Genomic DNA, 22,376 nt, shown 5'->3' with positions numbered 1-22,376 from the left:
CGGATTAAAAAAAATAAAATAATCTCAAGTCTTCTGCCACTTCCATACTGATTCCAGAAGATATGAAATATAAAAATACAAAGTCAGTAGTTCCTTAACGCTAAACTCTTCAGTATGGACAGACAATTAGTTCATTCTGTAATCGTGATGTAACTGAAACAAAAAGTAAAACGAATAGCATTTCAAGTATCACAAAGACAGGCTTTAACGTGTTAAGACAGAGTTAAAAATTAGGGGCCTTTAAACTACAAAAACATTTAAAAAAAATAAATCGGATACCGCAAAGAACACATCCCCTAGTCCAAGGGCTGCAAAAGAGGAAAATCCAAAAATGTTTCTCGTGATTGTCACTGCATCATCTCTCGGACTGCAACAACACCACAATTGTTCACTACAGTGTTTCTTATGGATCAATACAAAGATCAATTAGTTTGGTCAGTAACAAGCCGTCAAGTCAAAAGGTCCGCATTTGTTCTCCTTACCCGTAAATGCAAATTCGGAATCAGCCGAAACGTTGGACACGTCATCCACAACCTCGTCATCTCCTTGTACCGGTTGTAGAACCTGAGAGAACTTTAGCCAGTCGTAGAACTAAACAGTAGTACAAGCTCAATAAAAAAGAAGAGAACATTAGTGTTTTTTCTGAAAAAAAAAAAAAAAAAAACATCCAAAAGAAAACCCTGCAGCATTTTCATGGAACCTTCACTGGGTTTGAGGTAGCGAACGTTACTCTCGTTCTTGAAAAGCCCTTTTCACACACACTTCTGTAAAATTGTCACGTCGGAGAGGAAACGCCGCTGCGTTCAACGTCACATCGCAGTCTTGGAGCGTCGCTCTTCCTTATCGACGTCAGGAATATGCAGGATTATGATTTCAAAGGTGACAACTTTCCCTTGAAATTTATAAAAAACAAACATGACTTAGCCTCGAGTGACATTCGGGCAAAGCGCGGTGCGAAAGGCGTCGCGCGCGAGTCTCGGCTACAAGCCGGCGATGGTCCGGAATGACGGCGCGAAGAATCCGCACGGGTTGAGTTTGTGTCTGTCCAGATTCCCCAGGATCCGGAACATCTTTCCGCACTGGCCGCATTGGTACGGCTTCTCCCCGGTGTGAAATCTCAGGTGCGTTTTCAGATTGACTCGCAGGCGGAAGCTTTTGTCGCAGTGCGTGCATTTGTGCGGCCTCTCGCCCGTGTGGAATCTCTCGTGGCGGCGGAGGCTCTTCCTGAGCGCAAACGTCTTGGAACACTTGGCGCACGAGTAAGGCTTTTCGCCCGTGTGGAAGCGCTGGTGGCGCCGCAGGTGCTTGCGCCGCTTGAACGTTTTGCCGCAGGTGCCGCAGGCGTGGCCGTCGCGGGAGCGGCCGACGGCTTTCTGCAGTCGCCATACGCCTTGTTCGCAGGCCGTGAAGCAGCACAGGCGGCGGCCCGTGTGCGCGCCCTGATGGCGCCGCAAATCTTTCGGCACGGGCCGCTTCTTTTTACCGCCGCCGCCGCCGCTCTTCTGAATTTTGGCTCGCAACTCCGCTGCGGACAGCACGTTGACGAGTTGAACCACGCACGCGCTCCTCAGCTTTCGATCCTGCGAGGCGAGTTTCAGCTTCATCTGGAGGAGGTTTTTGGTCTCCTTTGGCGCGGGCACATGTTCCCAAAGGCCAACTGGCACCGGAGTCAGGGCCACTTCACCGAGGCGCAGGCTGTCAGCCGTGCCATTGACTGCGCTGGCGCGAGCTTGATGGGGCTCCGCCTTTACGGGCGACTCGGAGCTGTCGGGCTGAGGCGCGGGAAACTCGGGCTTCGGGCTTAGCGGACACGCAAACGAGACTTTATTGCTCGGGTGGGGTTGCGCCGCAGGAGGCTGCTTCTTAGCTGGTGGGCTTCGCCTCGCCTCGCATCTTTGAGCTGCAGAAACAAAAGTGGATGGTTTCGATCGTACCAACTTCACATCTAAACATACAAAAAGGTAACTAGCTGTCAGAGATTTTCTCGGACAAAGTTAAAAAAAAAAGTGTTGTTCAACCGCTGTTCCTGAATTATTCATTCCCCTTTTGTGACCGAGTTTCGCCCTCTCCCCCGCCATCGCCCACCTGCATTGACGTGCTAATTGCGGACTTCAACAGCCCTCCGGCCAGCGCCTTTGGGGGTGCTGGATACGCACCCAAACGTTTAGATGTGCCCAGTTTAAATGAAACTTTAAACATGATACAATTTTGCTCATAGATTCCTCTAACACGAGTGTACTTGTACTCCACTTAAGATTAAGATATCCTTTATTTGTCCCGCAATGGGGAAATTACAATCAGAGGACTTACCATCCAAAGTAGCGTCCGTCTGTGGCCCGCCGTCTGTTTCAAGGATGCTGAACTCTGCCTCATTCAAAGGTTCTGCCTGCTTCACGAAACGAAAAACAAAACAATGATCGACTGATAGTTAGCAGTCCAAAGTTTAAAAAAAAAAAAAAAACGTTGCCAAGATCTTCATTCAATTCAAGCCTTTCCTTTCTAATGAGCACTTTGAAACAGAAATTCACGCCTTTGTCACTTCCCGGCTGGATTACTGTAATGCACTTTACTTTGGAGTCAGTCAATCCTCCATGAAGCTTCTCCAGTTGGGCCAGAATGCTGCTGCTCGCCTTATGACTGCTACTTGTAAGAGGGAGCACATAACTGCTACTCTGGCATCCCACCTGGTCTGCGGACCAAACATCTTTAGAGATACCAAGAACTAAACAGAGGCTAAGAGGGGACCGAGCCTTTTCCGTCGCTGGTCCCTCTCTTTGGACTGACGTCCCACTGAACGTTCGGCAAGACCCCTCGCTGCCCGTCTTTAATTAAAACTCGTCTCAAAACTCATTTGGATTATTTGGCTTTTGACTCAGCATGACTCAGACTTTTTCTTAGTTTTAATATTTTTGTGCTTTATACTGTCTTCGTTCTTAATTTATTGTTGGAAATATATTTGTATACAGCAGCGGTTGTTTTAAAGTAATAAAGAAATATAGCTGAGTTGGGTTCATTAACAACAGCTCAAAACTTTCCCTCCCAATGTCTTCACCTTGACTCGTGCTATATCTCCAGCAAAAAGAACGTGGAGACAACCTTGCGCCTCCTGCTCCTTTCCGGACTCTCGGCAACAATCGCCATCTGCAAAAGGCAACAATTCAGGGTCACATTCCTTTCTAACGAGTAGCTCTGCGTTAAGTGCAGACAAAAACAAACCTATTCGTATTAATAGTCATTTCGACGGTGCATGCAAGTAACTACGGCTGTTTTTAGCCGCCATGGGGCCACGGAACGGCGACATTGGCCCAAAAAGTGTCGCTGGCTGCAGAATAACTAACCGCCGACTAAAAATCTTAGAGCCGCATTTCAGTGAGCAACATACACGCCAGCGTGAGAGGAGAGTTGCTGTCGTCGTCCACTTGCACCCCGATGCTGCGCGTTCTCTCTGCAGACGACAAACTATCCGGGGACTCGCTCCCCTTGCCGCCGTCGGCGCGGCCCACTTCCACCGAAGCAGCCGAAGCTCTGTAACTGTTCTCGAACAGTTTGGTCAACTCCGCCGTGGCCACTTTCACGAGGGCACCTAGCACAGACTCCACTTGCGCGTGGATGTTTACGGCTTCCATCGACATTTTAAGCCGCGTTTTCACGTCAACGTCTGCGTAAGAAAGTTAAAACGACAATTATTCGCGAAAATCAAAATATCAACAATCACATGGCTTGCTTCAGGAGCGAGTGTAACCGCTAGTGATGTGTCGGTCGCGAACGAGCCGGTATAAAGAGCCGACTCTTAGACGTGAACGATGAGAGCCGGAACCCTCCCTCGAGAGAGCCAGCTCTGTCATTTTCATTCTCTCTCTCTCTCTCTCCCTGTGTCTCTCTCTCGCTCTCGTTCTCTCCCCCTCTCTCTCTCTCTCTCTCGCTCTCTCGTTTTCACGTGTCTAAAGCGAGGTTTGGCAGTGGCTCAGCTGCCAGAAGACAGTTAGCCACAATGTACATTTTGCCCATATTTGTTAAGTTTTTTTTTTAACTCATCAAATCATGTACAGTACATCTAAAAACATTTCTTTGCTTGATAATTGTTGCTATTTTCAGTCGGTAGGGTGCAATATTGTTCACCGAGTCATTTATCAAAATTTATGCTAAATTTGTCATAAATATTTAAAAGAAACGCTAAAGTTAAAAGAGCCGTTTGGGGGCCAAGAAGAGTCGGCTCTTTTCACACCGATCCAAATGAACCGGATCACCGAAAAGAGCCGAAAATCCCATCACTAGTAACCGCAGCACGCGCATGTGCATCAAGGTGAACGCGAATCAAAGGGGGTGGGACGCAATTTACCACAGGAAATGACGTAGAGATATCAATTGATTCAACAGAGTAAAATCTTAGAATTTTCTTGCACGGAAGTTGTCACACTGGATTCTAGAATCACATTCATGTTTTCGGTGGGTTATTTCATTTGTGTGAAACCAAGCTGCAGTGTCATGTACCAATAAATTGTGAAACGAAGTGTACAAACACAAAGTCGTTGGTGTTTCTGTCCAAATCTGTCATTTATTTAAGACTTCACAGTTCAGTAATTTCTCTTGTTACAAAAATAAAATATGGCTGCTGTTTTACTTCATTGTCATAGAAAACATCTGTCGATGTACAGTGTTACAATGATTTAGCAGAGTAGGCTGATGATACTTTATACACAGCCATCATTAAAAAGCTGCTAGCACCTTTGGATTTGACTTGGCGTTTTCACCCCGAGGAAAACAAGAAAAAGAGTCAACATGTTTTAAATACCTTTCAGTACAATAGGGCACACCTTCCAGCACCGAGTCGAACACCACCAACCTTCATCATATAAAAGTACTAGCAGTCCCGTTCAAATGTTAGAATTATGCAGGCCAATAGACTGGGGAGCAATATTGGAATTTAGTAAAGATGACAAAGATATGAGATGAAAACAAATGATGTACTTGCTGTTCATATTTGCACTTCAAACTGCATTGGTCAGATTTAGATCTTTTTGTTGGATTTATTAAGAAGCATCTTCGTCGTCGTCGTCGTCATCATCATCGTCGTTGTCATCATCATCATCATCATCATCGTCATCGTCGTCGTCGTCATCATCATCATCGTCGTCATCATCATCATCGTCATCATCATCATCATCATCATCATCATCGTCGTCATCATCATCATTGTCAGGATCAATCTTTCCGGATAGAACGTCCTCAATCCAGTCCTCCAGTTCGTCCACAGATGGCATGTCATCATCATCGCCATCGCCCATGTCCATCCACACGCTGTCAGCCTGGTGTGGAGCAACATGTCAATCGGAGACACACATCATAACTTGCGGACGTCCGCAGAGACAAAAGAGACACTTGATCAAGGGGCGACTTACATCATCAGCTTCCACGACACCGATCTGTGGGGTGGACAGGTCGATTCCAAAAATCTTCTCCCAGTGGGGTACAAGCTACAAATAAGGAAGGGAATGTGGCATTTACTTTCAAAACCACTTTGGTTATTCAGGATCCTTATCCCAGATGACTTGGAGGAAAAGCAGGACCGACCGAGCTGGTCGCAAGTCGGCGGCAGCACATTGAGTCTCCACCATTGAACTTATTAGTCAATGTTGAGTTTAGTCTACTAATCGTACCAGCGGGAAGTCATCAGGATCAATCCAGACAATACTGAGGTGAGGATGTTCTGTGTTGTCCTCCGCAACTTCCTTCAGGATCTCCAAGAACTCAAAGCCATCTGAAGGGGTGAAGCAGCGCAAAAATGAAGACAATGTAGCATTGTTCTACTTGTCTTTTGAGCTGATTTGTTCAGGTGATGTTCCCTTACCTGGATCAGACTCCTCGGCAAAAGCGACGATGTGTTCGCCATCAACAGGGTCATCCTTTGGAAAGAATGCAGACATATTGCACATTAAAAAAAAAAAAAAACAACAACTCTCAAGTCCATTTCCAAACACCGATTGAATAGTGAAGACAAAAATGGCTCTTGTTGCTCTTACCCAGATTTCATACATGTTGTGGGGCTGCAACTTCCTGAGAGTTGGCCTTCAGAAGCACCAAAAAAAAAGCACATTAATTGTTTAAAAAACTGAAATGATGCATTTCTCGTAGAAACTGGACACACCTGTCATTGTCTTCAATGAACTTCACCAGCTCTTCCTCGGTGTAGGGTTTTCCCGGGATAACAACTGGATTGTTCATGAAGGGTTCATAGAAGTCCACCTCATTAAGCTTGAGGTCCAAAGCCTTGGCAATCTATTGCCCATTGTGAAAAAAAAATTAGATACAGGCACACAATTTTATCCCACAATACCCCCCCCCCCAAAAAAAAGAGAGCAAATCTAAGCTCTTCCTATTAACTCATTCACTCCCAAAGACGTTTTTAAACGTCTTTTCAGACTTGGTCCAGAATTGGCTGGTAGTGAAATTAATACAATAATAATAGAGGCGGGGAGGGGAAGGGGGAACCTACCTTAGCATTGAATGTTGCATAGAACTTGATGTGAGGGTGGAACTCTTCGGCAGCATCGGCAAAAGCCCCAAAATCTGAAATTTAACATGCAACCACCAAAGTTTCTTCGTGTCTTGGCAAATGTGTGCGGTGCAACGATCCATTTATTGTTTCAGCACAGATTCTTACGTTCTGACTTGTGACTCTTAAAGTAGCCCACCAATTTGATGTCCTCGTCGATGTTTTCAAAGCCCTTCAGTTCCCGACTGTTGTCAATGATTTCCACGGGATCCTCGAGGAGCTGTGAAGGAAATGCGAAGGCGCGGAGGGGAGAGAAAAGAGGCAATCGGCGTAAGAGACTGTCCTCAAAGAAAGAAAGAGTACACACTAAGTGACTCCCCCCCCCTTAGAAATCATCAGATATTAACTGGGAGATTATATCCTCACGAACATCAAAGATGAACTCCACAAGAGTGTCTGCCGCAAGCTCGCCATCATACTCGATGACCTCGTCATCTGTGAAGATGAAGATGCTGTCCGACTCTTCAAGGCCTGCGAGGGCAGAACCAAAACAGAAGGTTAAGGCGTGGCCCCGCGGAACCACCGCTACTGGATTGATTGTCAAGGAATCAGGTGGTTTCCATATAACACTGATGTTTTTAGCATATACGGGATGAAGCACTTACCCAGTTTCTTCGCTAAAGCCTTGTCAATCTTCGCATCAATGAGACCAACTCCGATGTCCTCATCATCAAACTCCTCTAGGACCTGGGCTGCGAGCTGTAAAAACAAACCAAACTCAAATTGGAATCCTCAGTACAATTTATGATTTATGCTTAACAGAGCCACATAAGTAGAAATATAAATCGAGATTTTTTTTTTAAGTTTTTTTTTAAATCTCGAAAAAAATCGTTTTTGGGGGGGCGGGGATGGGGGGGGGCGCTTCATTTTGAGTGGTTTCTCCACTGGTTGTTCCATGACCATAAAAGCCTTGTTTAGCCGTGCGCTACTCAGGCACTTTCTAAATCTGTCTGAAACTTGAACCTTTTGACTGACAGTTACGTTCACCAATGGGATCGTTACATTCAACCAGGAAGTGGTTCGAGGCGCTGTTACAGTTTGTTTGGAGCGTGCGCACCGCCAATACAAAAAAATAAAAACAGGAAAAACAAATGAGCTTCGCAACGCCGATGGTTTTATAAGGATCCGTTTGTACTTGATGTGATTGCGATGCTTGAGAATTGACCGCCTTGTGAGATTTCCATCCCATGGTACACAAACTCACAGAGGGACGACTTTCCTGAAACCATTGACATTTTAAACCCCACAGAGCATCCGATGCCTAAAGTTTTGCACCTTTGCCATAACTTGTTACTAATAATAACATCTTGATGGTTAAAAGTAAATATATATATATATCTAGATGAATACTTCGAAACACAAACCTTTGGAGTACACAACCGACCACAAAAACAGTTCGGGATAAATATATCCAAAGAGCCACAGCAGCTCTGGGGACTATTTTGGTGAGCTGGCAGTGATGCTTAGTGCACCGAGATCCGAGATCCGCTGACAAATCCAGTACTGCAAGTGTCAATCATAGCACAGAGCTGAGCAGGCACAAGCGGAGCCAGAAGCTCTGGTGCTGGCTTGCTTGTCAGCAGGAAGTGAGATGCTCAACCTTTGCGCTTTTAGCTCTTTTTTATTTGCAAGGATCTACTTTCATTGGAATATACTGTATGTATGTCTGTCTATTGATACACACACACACAGTATACAGTATATACATTACTTAAAGGTACACTATATATCGTCTGCCGCATGGCATCATCATTTTTCAATTCTGGGGGGGAAAACAAGAAAAAACACAATTTTTAGTTCACACATGAGTATTTTTTAAACTTGATATTCTAACAACAACTTCAAGTAAGCGAAAGGAAAAAGACCCAGTAACAAATAGCGAGGTCCGTTTTTTAAAAATTGTGTTTTCTTCTTGTTTCTCTCTCCCCAAATATTGAAAAATGCAATGCAATTATGCTAAGTGGCTGACGAGATAGTTGATTCATCGAGAATATGGATGCAAACACGTATTGACTGATAGTTGATGTGCATTAGTCACATCATGCTCTCACGTCAAGTTGGACCAAAAGCATTTGATGAGAGGGCTCAAACTACATCCATGCAGTATTTGTACATGTTACATCACCACCGTTTAGGATCCAAAAGCACCGTGACATTTAAAGGCACTTCAAAGTCAACAAATTGTTTCAAAAATAAACTACAAATCCTCTTTGGTACTATTTGATAGGTGCGGACCGCATGCTGAGACTTTAAGCGGAGTGACGATTTCCTGCTGGGCTCTTCGGAATGTGTCGAAATATCCGAGTCTGCTGTTGACAGACCGCCCACGGAATGGCACAAAGACTGACGGGACGGCATCGGCGCGTGCACATTTGTTATTCGACATACACAAGTCCTCAGCTTTAGGTGGACCACATTGTCAAAGCGCCGCTGGCACCGACCAGCATTTCTCAGAAACGATTTCCCACCTGGTCCAAGTCCCCGCCTTCATTTCCACACACCTTGATTGGTTGATATCGATTCCAGCAATATCGCAGTGAACATTGTCTTGCATTGACGTCATGATTGAAGATACGAGTCCTACGTTCTATTCTAAACGCTGTCCCATGCGCATCACTCTGCCAATCATTTCCAACTCAACTTACCTCAAGGGACAACTCCTCGATTTCAAACTGTTTCTGGGCGACGCGGCTGGATGCGGGATGGTCATGGTAGTACACCACCATAACATCATACTTCTTCATCACAGACTTGTAGTTCTTGAGGTGGAGGTCGTGGACTCTGTCCTTGCCGTCGTACTCGGGGAAATCCAAGCTGTCTTTACCCAGTGAGAGGCCCGCAAAGGACAGCAAAACTGCCGCAAACACCAAGGTCCACTTCATGGCTCCTCTCTGGAGTGGATGAAACGTAGTTGCAATTTCAGAATGTACACACACACACACACACAAAAACACCCCCCGAAGAACTTTGGTGTAAGTATGAGCAACCCTTTCCAATCCGCGTCACCCAGAAGAGAGCAAGACCAACTGCTACATCCACCTTAATAAAACCCCCCCATGGGCCGCTGGTATTGGGGCGCAGAGGGGATCTGGGGGGTGGGGGGCTGAGCTAAGTTGGTGTTAGTGTGCGTCTATGTGGGGTAAGAGGAGGCGGGGCCTGCGTGGTTGCTGGCGGGGACGGCTTTGTGCACGCGCGCATACGTTTCATACACGTCAAATTTGGTTGAGAAGGCAAATGAAAGCTGGCACGAGGTGTGGGGGCAAATGGTGCCACTCGTGCACGTGTGGAAATGAAATAAATTCAGGGATGCGGCACTGTTTTTCCCATATTAAGTGAAGTTGTAAGGATTTGATCCCAGCTAAAAATAATGGATGAGCTACGGGGAATGACATATCGGGAGGCGCTGCCGGTGTCTTATTTGCTGGAGTTGGCACCTGCAATCAAGACCAGAATGTTGCACGAGGTCACCTCAGGACACCGACGTGAGCAGCGAAGACGAGCGCTTGTGGCACCTGCTAATAAGCCGTTCGAATAACATCGTACAATCCCGCAAAGAGATTTTCACTTCAGACCGAGTACTTCTTTTTGTGTGCCCTTTGGCATAAGATGGTCACCTATGCTATTACTTTACAAATTGAAATGGAAGACGTAAACTATAAATAAATGTCGGCAAGCGACCCAGTCCGTCTTATGTGTGGCAAGATATGCAAGCATACAGTATTACAGGTCGGAGTTGGAAGAAAACCGTTGGAAGATGTACTCCACGTGTGGTGCACGTGTCACCTGAAACCAGCAATGTGTGTTGTCACCGATAATGTCGAATCAAAGTAATTCACCGGAACTGTGAACATTTTGCAGTGATACCAGAAGGGGTCCCGCTTGAATATCATCCTATGACATGCTCCAGATAGTTCAGTGTCGCTGCTTGACGACTGATCATTTCCACCGCAGCTGCTGTTCTACATCGACGAGTTGAAGATTGTGACGCGGTGACACTTCATATGCAGATTAGCCGGGTGTCATCAGCTGTTTTAATAGGATAGCTAATGGATGGTGACCGTTACATTTGTCGACTGACGGTGGCGTTGCTCGTGGCAAATTTGACCTTTTGAAAGAGGAGCAGTGAAAGCAAACCTCAACGAGACTATAATTGATGAACGTGTCAGAATCTAAAGTGCTTCTGCAATCGGGATAGGCTGGACTTTGTATGCATGGTGGCCTGTCAATTTGAATTACACACATTATTTTGCTACGTCCGTCCATTCTCTGAACCACCACAAAACTTACTAAAATAGATCCAAATGTCTGATGGGACATGTCAATTTTAAAATAAAATTGAACTTTAATTGTAAGCAATTCATTTAGAAATATTTTTGAAATACATGTATATACTGTATATATATATATTAGATTCCCTGGTATCTGTGACAAAGATTGTATGCCTAAATTTGATCATAGAAACAGTCAATTTCAGTCACTTCATCAGTCTGGCTCAACTTTTTTTTTTTTTTAAATTGTACTTGGCCACAGCCTGGTCACGATTTCTGCACACTAGTTTGACTCGTAAAATGTAAATATCTTTTTGTTTTGAAAATACAACAGCATGAGAGGAACTTTTTTTTTTCCCTACTCCACTGTGACTTTATTCATCAATCAAAAATCATTCCGCTTGTGGTGACATATTACATCAATGGATACAATTTGTCTTGAAATAACAAATGTTCCAGTTCAAATAGGCATTTGACAAAAGTATACATGTGTACAACCCAATAAGCATATTTGTAAAAATGCAACGCGAGTTTGCCATCATTTGATTCAAATAATACTCATGATTTTACTGTGATGAGGAAAGGTCATGCTTTCCTTTTTGGTAAAAAAGAAATATATATATATGTAATAAATCAGGGCATTTAGATGATAAAACCAGAAAAAACACACACGCACCAGCTCAAACACACACGCGCACAATTGTATCCTGTGTCATGTGACAACTTCTCAAACGCCATCGGGCTTGCACAAGTTTACGTGAAAGAAAACTTCCACGTATGAGAACAGGTACAATTGGCATGTTAACACATCAATAAGGTGCCAATTAAACTAAGTTGTGCATGATTAATGACGCAAATGACAAAGGCAAATGGCAGAAAACAAAACAAAACAAAAAAAAACCCCAACCAACTCCTTTCGGCTCAAGATGAGTCATCAGATTTACCACTTGGTTTCCAAAATCAATATTTACAAGTGTCTTTATATGGCATGTACACATTAAACAGTCAAATGCATCAACGTCACAGATGGGAGTGATGGGGGGGGGGGGGGGGGGTAAACGCAGGTGACAGTGCTTGGAGTCGCAACATACGTCCACGTAAATCATTCTTTCCACACTGTTTACTCCGGTACCTGAACAAGCAGCTTCAAGGCAGCCCTTATATGTGGTGCGAAGAAAGCAAGACAACATTTTTTTTTTATATGGCCAAACACACACAACTTGTTGGGCAACTATCATTTTTTTTCGGGCAAGGTTCACCCCACCTGAAGTTATTTGTGGTCGGCGTTGTAAATACATTTCCAAGCAATTCTGTCTTGGAATTTTATAGTTTGCAGGACTATCAACATTGAAAACATTTTCAATGAGTGTTCCGCAGTCATGCTAGCATAGGTGTTAGCATGCTAACAGGTTTAAAAGAAAGAAAAAAAAAGGTTCATTCATGGTCAAAACCTTTTCTCCTCAAAAATAAAACATTAAGATGTTGGCACAGGCCAATTGACAAAATATTTGTAAAGAGTGTTCAATCCGTCCATATTCTGTTTGGGGTAAGGCGAGCTGAAGCCGATTCCAAGCTGAATTTGGGTGAAAGCTAAATTGATACAATGATTCTGGAAAGCCGTGTATTGGATGAATTCATAGTTGACGGTGGCTAGCCACTGACCATTTGGGTCAAGTAATTAGCATGGCTGCGTAGCATCACTGTTGGCTGGTGAAGTGCCCCTTTCTGGTGGTGAAACATTTTCACTTTTCAGCTGAAAACCCGCCTACTTTTGCAAGCCAAACTAGATGCATTAAGGATTTCCCAAAAAAAAAAGCTATTCGACCCACCCAAGTGGAAATCCCAACATAACCACTTGAACGCTGACAATCGTGAACAAAAATAAAGCAAGCGTGACCCGTGTAGGCGTGTCAAGAATTCACATTGCGAGAATGCTTGGTGGAAATCAGTCGCTACCTTGCCGCTTGACACGTGAACGATTGAGGTACAGCGAGACAATCAACTCGGCCAAAGAGAAGTGCTTGTAGCCAAGAGCGTCACAGCCGCTGAAAACAAATATTGCATAGGATAAGAATATCAGACCAGTCTACTTTTTTTTTTTTTAATACTTGAGGAAAACTGCTGTAACTGAAATTATGACCCAAAGCAGCTAAAAGGGATGATTTAAGCACATTTGAAGGAGTTTATTGGTGCAGTCAGAGCCTGATTGCTGTCTTTGGTTGTGTTTTAAACTGTAAGGGGGACAAAGTTTTGCTCCAGAAAGATTTTTGTGGAGATCTTAGAAATGCACACAACTATTCAGCTAATAATCGGTATTACGTTTATCAATTGGACAAGGGATATGTAGAGTTAACAATTAACTAAGGCTTAATTTCACTGGTCCAATTCAGTGTAGCATCAGGTGAGATTTCACTTTTGTGGCACAGTTTGAAGAAAAGAAAAAAAAGAAAAAAGAGGAAGGCATCATTTCCAGTAGTGACATTTGGGTTGGGTTGTACTTAAGAATGAAGAGGGCGGGGCTCGGGGGCAAGATTGGTAAATAATTGATTGCGATGTCCTCTCTCGTGAATAAGCGCACTGTAAACGTTTCAAGTGTGTTCCCTGTGATGTACTTGAACCTCCTCGCCGCGTGGTCCTCGTGCATCCTGCCGTAGTGTCACACTTTTAGCCAGCTTCATGTCTCGCCATCCTCCTCTCTTTGGCAGCATTGTGGCGTCATTGAATTTGCGAGCATGCAGCAGCAGCGCGTTGCCCGTCGTTGCGGTCTTTTGCTGCACGCCCTTTGACTTAGCTGATGCTGAGCTGCGCAAAGCCGACGAGTTTGATGTCATCGGGAATTTCCGACTCCTCCACACCAGATGCCTGGGGGGGGACAAAAGAACAGACGTATGGTTCCCAAAGGTGCCTTGTGAGTTCATGCTAACTTCAATTCTGTTCCATATTAATTTTATGTATTTAAAAAAAAAAGATTTCAATTGTATTTTGGAATAAAATGGTCAAAAGTTTAAGGACAAGAGAGACTTGATAAACTGTATATTAAAAAATGACACAATCCCCCCCCACCACAAGAAAATAAAGAGTTGACCACTCTCCGTTAGTTGAGAAATGATATGTCCCACGGCCACGTTGTGGAAAAAATAAATTAGAAGAATGTACTAACCAGCTTGAAGGTGACATTTTTGTGATTCTGGGGATCATCCACAATCTTTTGTAGATTAGCAGCAACTGGAATGAAGTCGAAAAAGTAAATCAGAAGTTTTGTTCCAATTATATTTCAAGACGTCGCTTTAGTTGGCAGCCGTCTGCAAGAGCTCTGCCTTTTTTTTGTTGCCTTTTTATCGAGTTTGGCTGTGGGTACTTACCAATGACTAAATCCCTGCCGTCAACCAGTCCGGCGGAAACCAACTCCTGAGATACTCCATCGGCAGAGTCTGAGGATGTAGAGAAGCATTGGCACAAGGCAAACATTGCATTCCACACGAGGTTAGCTGAGCTTCATCATACCTCTCCCGGACATGAACTCAAATCTGATGTCGTTGAGTTCCTTTTTTGGATTCCTCAGCCTCAGGACGAGACTGATGGGAACGCTGGCGTCGGACACAACGGGATCCTGAAACAGAGACCCGTGCGAATTGAGGCTCTGCGCCGCCGCCTTCAACCGCTCAACGTGTATATTTTCCGCAGTGCGATTACTTGAGCGGAGGGTTCGTGCGAGGGGCTCCCTGTTGGAACGACAACCTGCGGTGGAATTTCTTCGCCACTTTGTCCCACGGGCGTAACGTTGGCATTGACTGCGGTGGGCGGCTTCAGGTGCGCACCGGCGCCCTCTGCTGGCGGGAAAATCTAAGAGGTACGACACACAATTTAGTCCGAGTGGCACGGCGCGACAAGAGCGACGTACTAAAAAAGGGGGAGACAAACAAATGAGACGTTCATGCAGATCACTTCATCAAGATGTCATGCCCGCCATCCACAGACTCACCTCCAAAGTCTGAGACCCGTCCCTCACTCTGGGCGACTGCAGAATGGACATGACAGATTGTCAAGATTAAAAACATGCAATTCTTTTCGACACCCAATCTTTATACTCGCGGACAGAATTTCAAGGATCCCACACTCCAAAAACAAGACTTGGTGACATCACAGTGGAGAAGACGGGAGAGTATCATCCCACGGCAGGACATGACGTTTGACTGACATTGGAAGACGGGGCGGGGACCAGCGTGGCTTCAGTTCATGAAACCTTACGTGTGCTTTAGTTTGGAACGTCTTCAGGAAGAAGACGAGTTGGTGCTCATTCACAATTCGTTCGTCATGGTTTCGATTTTCCAGATTGTTCTCAAATCACTTCAGCACTCGTATGTTGCCGGAAGAAAGATCCTGACCCACCTTCTGAACCGAACCCTTTTCATTTTGGATTTCCCCTTTGAGATGAATCAGCTCATTATCGAGGGGCTCCGACATACAAATTCAATAAACAAACACAAAAACACAGAGAACACCCCCCCCCCCCCACCGTAACTCAAGTCTTCCCCAACTAGCGGTGCATCGTATTTGTCCACTCAATTTGAGCTGCATGCATGAGTAAAAACAAGGATTTGTAAACACAGGTCAGGCATGCACATGCTACAACATCCGCACTAAAGAAAGCATTTGAGCTCATTACTTTTATGTATGCGGTTGCAAGAAAAAGGATGTGAACCCCTTTTGTGCGAGGTATGGCTCACATCAGACAGTGCATCTTGAGAAGAGCAAACTCTAAACAAAGCAAACTTTACCCGACCTTCAATCTCATCTGACTGATGGCGCTCCAAGTTGCAGCCCATGACGATGAATTAATCGCACCCGCGGCGGAACACCTTAAATAATGCCGTGCGGCCGCCTACTGGTCACATAATTACGACCGCCGCTTATTTGAAGATTGCCGACATCTCACCCGCAGAGCTGCCACTGCAGCTTTGCCTTCCTCGCTCTCTTCGTCCAGTTCATCGTCACTCCATTCCCAACCGCCGTCCTCAGTCTTGTGTAGACGCCCGCTGGATCCCGGAACACGCCTCACCTTTTCAAGATCGGTTAAAAAAAACAAACAAACGCCCTGTTTAATAATTGTCAGTGCCCCGCAACACGTAAGATGTCATTCAGAGAAGCACCTTTTTGGAGCGATCCGTTATTGATGGACCTTTATGAAGCAGCTTCTCCTGCAGGTAGTCGTTATTCTGTAAAGACACGCTTATTACACTTTCATAAAAATACACTGCGGTGTGTGAAAATAGAGTGGCTTTTGTCAGAGAGAAACTTGCCTTTGCTTTTGTGAAGAATTTGTGCTTGAGCAACTCAGCTGCGGTGGGCCTAAAGAGGACCAAATAATAAGAAACGGGAAGGGAAATTACTGTCAGGGCAGCGGCCAACGCAAAAAGATTCCCGGCCAGACCTTTTCTCGGGATCCTTCTGTAAACACAAGGTGATCATCTTTCGAAAGGATTTGCCATATTTCTTCACCATCTCTTTGTCTGTGATACCGGTTTCCAGACAGGGGGGGTCGTTCTGTAGAGTCAGCATCAGCACCTACAAGCACACACGCGCGCAACTATCAGATGATGCGTTTCACTGCAGTCAAATGAGAAAACTCAAACACGCAGCAAAACAAATCCAACGTTACCTTCATTGGTGGATATTTATGATATGGTGCAGCTCCCGTCGCCAGCTCGATGGCAGTGATCCCAAAACTCCAAATGTCAGCCTTAAAGTCATAGCCGCGGACCTGGACGAAGAAGCACAGTAAGCACAATGGAACAACCAGAACACCCCCCCGCCCCGCCAAAAAGAATCAATCAATCCATGAAAGAAGAAGCCCACCTGCTCCATGACCTCAGGGGCCATCCAGCAAGGCGTCCCCACAAACGTTTTTCGAACTTTATTCCTGGTCATATCCCCGCCTGCGGCTAGAAAGGCACTCACACCGAAATCTGAGGGGCCACAAGTATGCAAGGTTGAAAAGGGGGGGTGGGGTAGGATACACGTTCAAACTTTGCCCAAGAAATTCAACGTGTAAATTTGTTTCACAAGATCAATTTCTACACAATACCACCGTGGCTACGTTTACATGCAGTCCAAAAATAAGTCTATGCCTTTAAGGGGCGTGGCCTGACAACTGCAGCTCTACCTTGCCACATCTGAGGGCATTGCAGATTACAATGACGTGGCGGAACTTTCCACAAGGGGATAAAAACAACAATTGCACGATATGACAGTGACGCGGTAGATGAGCCGCAATACGGTTCAGAAAGATTGTGCACAAATTCATGACTACCTGACAAGGAGAAATAGGAGAACCGTACCAGCAATTTGAACTGAGCCATCGTCCCCAAGAAGGATATTTCCAGCCTTGAGATCACTGTGAGTGAAATGAAGAGACGGAATCAAACTAGTTTGCTCAATGATGAAGTGATCAACTCTGAAAACATTTAATTTCTGAAGGCAAAGTAGCCGTGTGAATCAAGCCTTCTCAATTATGCATCCTTCATTATATGAATGATTTAAGAACCGAGGTCGAGTTGAACCTGCACGGTCACATATACGCAAAAGGCTGCCCGTCTGGGTGAACGGCACGTGGTCGATGTAACGTGATCACACCAGGAGGACTTCTCACCGATGAATTTGCCCGTTTTTGTGAAGATATTCCAGGCCCTCCAATACTTCCTTTAAAATGGTGGCAATGCAGGCCTCGTCTAACACTCCGGACTTGTGCTCCCCACGTGAGATGATGTGTTTGATGATGTCCAAGACTGAGCCTGGGGGACAGAGAGAGAGAGAGGGGGTGGGAGGAATGGTGGTTGTCCCCCACCCCCAAAAAAGAGAACAGCAAACACGGGAAAAAAAAAAAAAAGGATTGCACACATGATAACATCATGCCCCTTCCTTATTCACTTGAATATTCAGCTCAGCTAATATCGTGTTTGTGCCTCTCTCCCAAGAACTACCCATTTAGCGAAAGAGCAAACACGCGTGATTAAAAGGTTGCGCTCAGGGTGTGGGGTTTGAATTTGAATTACAGATTGCGGTGTACTCACCACCGCTGAGAAGTTTCATGACCAGCCAAAGTTCGTCCTTCACCACAAAGGAGGTGTAGTATGACACAATGTTGGGATGGTGGCACTGGCTCATTGCTTGGATCTCTTTCTGCAAAGTTACAAAAACGACAACGCTGTTCTACATCGTCCTCAACGGAACGGTCGTGTGCATTTTCAATCCGGCGATGAGAAGTCATGAAGAAAACGTACTTCATGGACTGTATTTGAGTTTTTTTTTTTTATACAGTACTTTTGAATACACTTTTACTTTGGTTACATTTTAACACCAGCATTTTTACTTTTCACTTGGTGCGTTTTCAAAAAAGGGTCGTTGCTTTAGTTTTTAATGCATGACAACAATTAAAATAGTAGATTAGACCTGGAGGAAAAAGTTCGTGTTATTTCCTGTGCGCTGCATCTCATCTTGTGATTGAATTGGGGATCAACTTCCAAATTGTCACGTGAAATCCTATTTTTGTTCCTCTTTTGACCACAACTTGAACAATAATTCAACCAACTATTATCCCAGACTTCTGATTTCCAAACTAGGAAGGCGACAACACGCCCCTTCCGAGGTGAGCGGCTACGGCGGCACGAAGCTAGGAAGGTCAAAGTCTTCAACACATTTTGTGGACGACAAGTCTAGTGCTAGTGCCAATGGCATGGGTAACTGTCTGGCACTGAAAACATGTGCCACACTATGAAGTGTAAAATATGGCAACGGAGACTCTGGACTGTTGAACAGCTCAAGCTGCACACCAAGCAAGAATAGGAAAGAGTTCCACCCGCTAAGCTTCAACAATTGGCATCTGTATTTTTATCTGCTAGTCAAAAGAAGACTTGACTATAGTAAGAACTCTGTGTTGTGACAAATGAATGCCCTAAAATCACGAAATGCTGTGTAAGAAATGACTAAAGTAGTTGTTCTGAGAAACATGACCAATTGAAGTAGCCTTTAAGATATCATTTTTTATCATACCCACAGTTTTACATGCTCTTGGTGTGCCGGGTGAGGTCTGGCCCAAAGTATTTCACACCACACCTCTCACCAAACAGAATACACTGCAAATATCTCACACTCTATGACACTTTCTTACCAGGAGCTCATCCATGCTAGTCTGGCATTTTTCAAGGTTGATGCGTTTAATGGCCACCTTTTCCTTTCTGGGTTTGCAGGTGGCGGCCTGGACCACTGCAGTTGCTCCACTGCCTGAGGAGAACATTAAAAGGTTTCAAGCAAACCTCTCCATGAAAGGACAGGTTTCATACAGTCAGTAATCGGATCATATTATATTAATGCAAGAGTTGGATCGGAAAACATGCGCTTGCAAAGATGACATCAATCCGTTGGGGTACACAATGTTGGGATGGTATTACGGGACGTTTTGACTCGTTTGAATTGGGTGACGTATGGCCGCACTGCAACAACCTTGGATTTTGAATTCAATTCTAATATGGTCGTGAAATTACAGCTGCATTTCAGTTTGATGACACGGCAAAAGTTGGAGGTAGAAGTGTAGCGTCTGCTACAGAGCACCACCCACCCACTCCTCTCGACCATATTGAGGGCGACGTGAACAAGCCTTTTAGCTTTACGGCGAATTTCTGGAAGCTGTCTTTAGCCATCCGATCAAACTACTTGTGGTCAGTTCGCAAATAGACTGGGAGTTTTATAACCTCAACCCAATGTGACAACGTGTCCTAACTGGCCTTGTGTTACACGCAACACTACTTGGCTAGTCGCAGTTAGCATCGCGTTGATTAAACAGTGGAGGCTAGCTGGCAAACATTAGCAAGCTAGGGTACTCACCGATCACCTCGTTGAGAACGTAGTCATCCTTGTCGATTGACCACGATTGTGTGGACTGGTCGTCTGCCATCGTGTCGTTGTTAGGCCGGGCGAGTCGTACGTCCGACTTGTTTCAAATGCGTTTGCTGAAATGATCGCTTTGAGGCTACTCCATTTGGCACCAATGGTACCGACTACAGCTCTTGGGCGACAAATGCGGTCGCTGCTGTCAACACAACTTTACGTGCGACTGACGCATAGTATGACGTCACATCCATACGAAGGACGAGAGATGCCGCCATCTTGAGTGTACAGAGGTAGGACGCTGGTACCACGTGACTGAGTACCAGTCCGTGTAAAATTACAGTACTGTACACGTACTGCGACACTACATTTGGGGTACTTCAAACCACTTGCCACACGTTTGTTATTTTTTCTCTAACTGATCGGCATAACCAGGCGAAGTGCACACCACAGTCTCATCGTCACAACACTTTCACCACTAGAGAGAGGCAGTGAGCTACATAGGCCAAGTATTCATCTATTTGTTTGCAAGAAACTAGATTTTAGGGCTAAATTTAGGGATTTTTTCCCCGAGTCTTTCTCGGTTCATTAGTGATACGTACCGAATATATTAAATGACTGCTTGAGTGAATATGCTGAGGTAATATCAAAGATCAAAATCACCCATCCGGTCATTTTCTTTTCTATATTGACCAATAACCATTTACACTTACATTCACACCTACTGACAAATTAAGAGTGGTGGTCTCAAACTCAAATTATGTGATGGCCGTTGGGTGTGTCTGGGACGGACACCCTCACTTCACCTGCTATCACTGTCACCCCGACTGCCCCCAGGTACAACCCCATCACATAATTCACACATTCACAGCTTGCTTCATGTCTGCTCTGTGGAGTAATATAATGCCCTTTATTTTATTCTCACAAATTACATTACCCTTTCCTTGAACCGTCGGTTGATAGATGGAGAAATTTAGGGGCAAACAATGGATGGTCTCTGGTATGTGAGGAAGCAGCAGGGCTTGTTCCTGCTTGCTGATTACACACAGAGAACAAGACATGGCGAAATGTTATTTTCTTTCTCCTCTTCCCCTCAGCATTCAATTTGTCCTTTCTTAAGAATGCATTTTGTCACCATCAATAAAACCTGTCACCAAGTTTGATGGCCACGGCCTGTCCAGTGTCCCTGAATTTTGTAGATTTTGCAAACGGTCAACCACAGACTGGAGGCTCTCTCCTGATGGTGCATTAAAGTCCACTCATCCTGATGCTGACAATGCACAGAGGGTAAGCCTGGCCTGAAAGGGAAGTGCTGAAAGCCACAAGAGACTCCATGTGATTGCAGCACTATTTCTCTACCAAGGCAAAGCTTCGCATGAAAAAGAAAGCAAAGCCTTCATCCGGGCTGGTTAATGAAGACTTTTTCAGCAATTGACCTTTTAGGCCCACAGGCGTGTTGACTTCTGCATGTTTTCACAATATAGTAAAGACAAAAAGTTGTGCACGGCACAAGTTTCAAACCTTTTTTTTCCCTGGTCGACCATATGCAGTGAGCAAAGTGTACCTCTCTTAAGACTCATGAAATAATGGAAGGGCTCGCCCAATGAATTTGTGCATCAGAACACAAGCTTATTGTCCCTTTGTTTAGATGGCCATTGTCTTTGTAACTTTTTTTAAACATGTCGCTGACATTTCATGTTATACAATCCAGTAAAAAATATAAATCAATTCTCAGCTGGCGTGAAGCTCCCCCCACCTCCTTTTAACCTTCTTGAAAAGCAACTTAATATACTGGCGTGAAGGTGCACACCGCACAGGTAATTTGTGACGTCACCGATCCACTTGCATAGCAGGTTCGTCAAGACGGTGGCCGACTGGCTGCAAAGCCGAGTTCTGATTACGTAGCCACACACGGGAGGAGGGGGCCATTTGACACCCACCTGTGTCACTTATTGCCTTCGAGTGTGCCGTCCAAGTCCTGGAGCCTACGACGCTCCCAGCACACGCAAACGTCAGTTTTTTTCCCCCCCAACATCACACATGGACTGAAGACCCATTTGAAATTAGAATTGAGGAAGGAACAGCGAAGAACATGGAAACAAATGGAATCGAACCAAAATACGGTAGGCCAGTTTTTACATGATTATTTTTTTTGGCCCATATGTTGCTGAACAGTACGAATGATGTCAAATGCAAATTCCCTTCCCGTCCGAATGCACGTTCGCTGTGTCATCCTTCCATTTTTCCTTCTGAATGCGTTCGGAACATTGTTGAAATGTTGGAGTTTCTTGATACAGTATTTGGTCGTCCTTTGTGTGCAAAGGGCGTGCCCCCTTCACCTTCGCTGTAGTTTCACCTTTTACGGACAGCTAGCGCGTGTTGCAAAGTCGCAGTTAAACATTTGTTGGTACAAGAACTGTAACTGGGATTTGTGAAAGAAGCTTCACATGTTCCGCGTTTGACTTTAAACGTTGAATGTAATCTTTCTAAACAGGCGCGGTGGATAACGGCACAGGAAACATGTTGGGGGAGCCGGCTGGTAAACGATCTACAGCACCATATTGCTGCCCTCCCCCCCAAAAAAAAGTTAAAAAAAAAAAGTGAACGTTGACTAATATTAGGAAACATTGACTCCACCGTCTAACTTTAGTTATTGAGTTAAACGTTAATTA

General features: G+C 44.8%; 3 protein-coding genes across 4 annotated transcripts; all 3 read right to left on the bottom strand.

Annotated features, from left to right (window-relative positions):
• Window positions 1–6: 6 nt before the first annotated feature.
• si:rp71-1g18.1 (uncharacterized protein LOC559922 homolog) lies at window positions 7–3,841 on the bottom strand. Of its 2 annotated transcripts, none has more exons than XM_052088775.1 (4): window positions 3,383–3,841; window positions 3,053–3,141; window positions 2,311–2,389; window positions 7–1,900 (listed from the first exon to the last, which is right to left on the bottom strand). In XM_052088775.1, exons 1-4 carry the CDS (start codon window positions 3,630–3,632, stop codon window positions 981–983), a joined length of 1,338 nt encoding a protein of 445 aa, XP_051944735.1. In that variant the 5' UTR covers window positions 3,633–3,841; the 3' UTR covers window positions 7–980. The 2 variants fall into 2 exon arrangements, with proteins under 2 accessions (XP_051944735.1, XP_051944736.1); XM_052088776.1 differs by having other exon boundaries at window positions 2,311–2,386.
• A 692-nt stretch (window positions 3,842–4,533) lies between these two features.
• Window positions 4,534–9,616, bottom strand: casq1a (calsequestrin 1a). Its single transcript, XM_052087487.1, has 11 exons — window positions 9,199–9,616; window positions 7,159–7,252; window positions 6,924–7,024; window positions 6,662–6,773; window positions 6,494–6,567; window positions 6,146–6,276; window positions 6,021–6,066; window positions 5,849–5,903; window positions 5,658–5,758; window positions 5,400–5,474; window positions 4,534–5,306 (listed from the first exon to the last, which is right to left on the bottom strand). The coding sequence occupies exons 1-11, from the start codon at window positions 9,433–9,435 to the stop codon at window positions 5,031–5,033; spliced, it is 1,302 nt and encodes a 433-aa protein (XP_051943447.1). The 5' UTR covers window positions 9,436–9,616; the 3' UTR covers window positions 4,534–5,030.
• Window positions 9,617–11,167: 1,551 nt separating this feature from the next.
• LOC127587628 (serine/threonine-protein kinase OSR1-like) lies at window positions 11,168–19,926 on the bottom strand. The gene is made up of 17 exons (XM_052046098.1): window positions 19,702–19,926; window positions 18,989–19,101; window positions 17,892–18,000; window positions 17,471–17,612; window positions 17,160–17,215; window positions 16,678–16,787; window positions 16,481–16,582; window positions 16,253–16,386; window positions 16,122–16,170; window positions 15,972–16,037; window positions 15,758–15,880; window positions 14,804–14,839; window positions 14,515–14,664; window positions 14,326–14,431; window positions 14,184–14,252; window positions 13,982–14,046; window positions 11,168–13,683 (listed from the first exon to the last, which is right to left on the bottom strand). Exons 1-17 carry the CDS (start codon window positions 19,769–19,771, stop codon window positions 13,609–13,611), a joined length of 1,575 nt encoding a protein of 524 aa, XP_051902058.1. The 5' UTR covers window positions 19,772–19,926; the 3' UTR covers window positions 11,168–13,608.
• Between the last annotated feature and the right edge of the window lie 2,450 nt (window positions 19,927–22,376).

The sequence above is a fragment of the Hippocampus zosterae genome, chromosome 15, assembly GCF_025434085.1.
Source record: "Hippocampus zosterae strain Florida chromosome 15, ASM2543408v3, whole genome shotgun sequence".
Taxonomy (NCBI): Eukaryota; Metazoa; Chordata; class Actinopteri; order Syngnathiformes; family Syngnathidae; genus Hippocampus; species Hippocampus zosterae.
Note: the sequence above shows the minus strand (reverse complement) of the source record. Positions and strands in the feature narration are given on the sequence as shown.

What these genes read in the sequence shown, in the direction of transcription:
- si:rp71-1g18.1 (XM_052088775.1), bottom strand. Translation starts at nt 3,632, where the DNA reads ATGTCGATGGAAGCCGTAAACATCCACGCGCAAGTGGAGTCTGTGCTA. An exon ending in CTCTCCTCTCACGCTGGCGT is followed by an intron (nt 3,142 to 3,382) that starts GTATGTTGCTCA and finishes TGCCTTTTGCAG; the next exon opens with ATGGCGATTGTTGCCGAGAG. An exon ending in GACGGACGCTACTTTGGATG is followed by an intron (nt 1,901 to 2,310) that starts GTAAGTCCTCTG and finishes TTGTTTCTGCAG; the next exon opens with CTCAAAGATGCGAGGCGAGG.
- casq1a (XM_052087487.1), bottom strand. Translation starts at nt 9,435, where the DNA reads ATGAAGTGGACCTTGGTGTTTGCGGCAGTTTTGCTGTCCTTTGCGGGC. An exon ending in TCGAGGAGTTGTCCCTTGAG is followed by an intron (nt 7,253 to 9,198) that starts GTAAGTTGAGTT and finishes TTGTTTTTACAG; the next exon opens with CTCGCAGCCCAGGTCCTAGA. An exon ending in TGCCGAGGAGTCTGATCCAG is followed by an intron (nt 5,759 to 5,848) that starts GTAAGGGAACAT and finishes TCACCCCTTCAG; the next exon opens with ATGGCTTTGAGTTCTTGGAG.
- LOC127587628 (XM_052046098.1), bottom strand. Translation starts at nt 19,771, where the DNA reads ATGGCAGACGACCAGTCCACACAATCGTGGTCAATCGACAAGGATGAC. An exon ending in CTGCAGTGGCAGCTCTGCGG is followed by an intron (nt 14,840 to 15,757) that starts GTGAGATGTCGG and finishes TCCATTCTGCAG; the next exon opens with TCGCCCAGAGTGAGGGACGG. An exon ending in CGGCAGGGATTTAGTCATTG is followed by an intron (nt 14,047 to 14,183) that starts GTAAGTACCCAC and finishes ACTTCATTCCAG; the next exon opens with TTGCTGCTAATCTACAAAAG.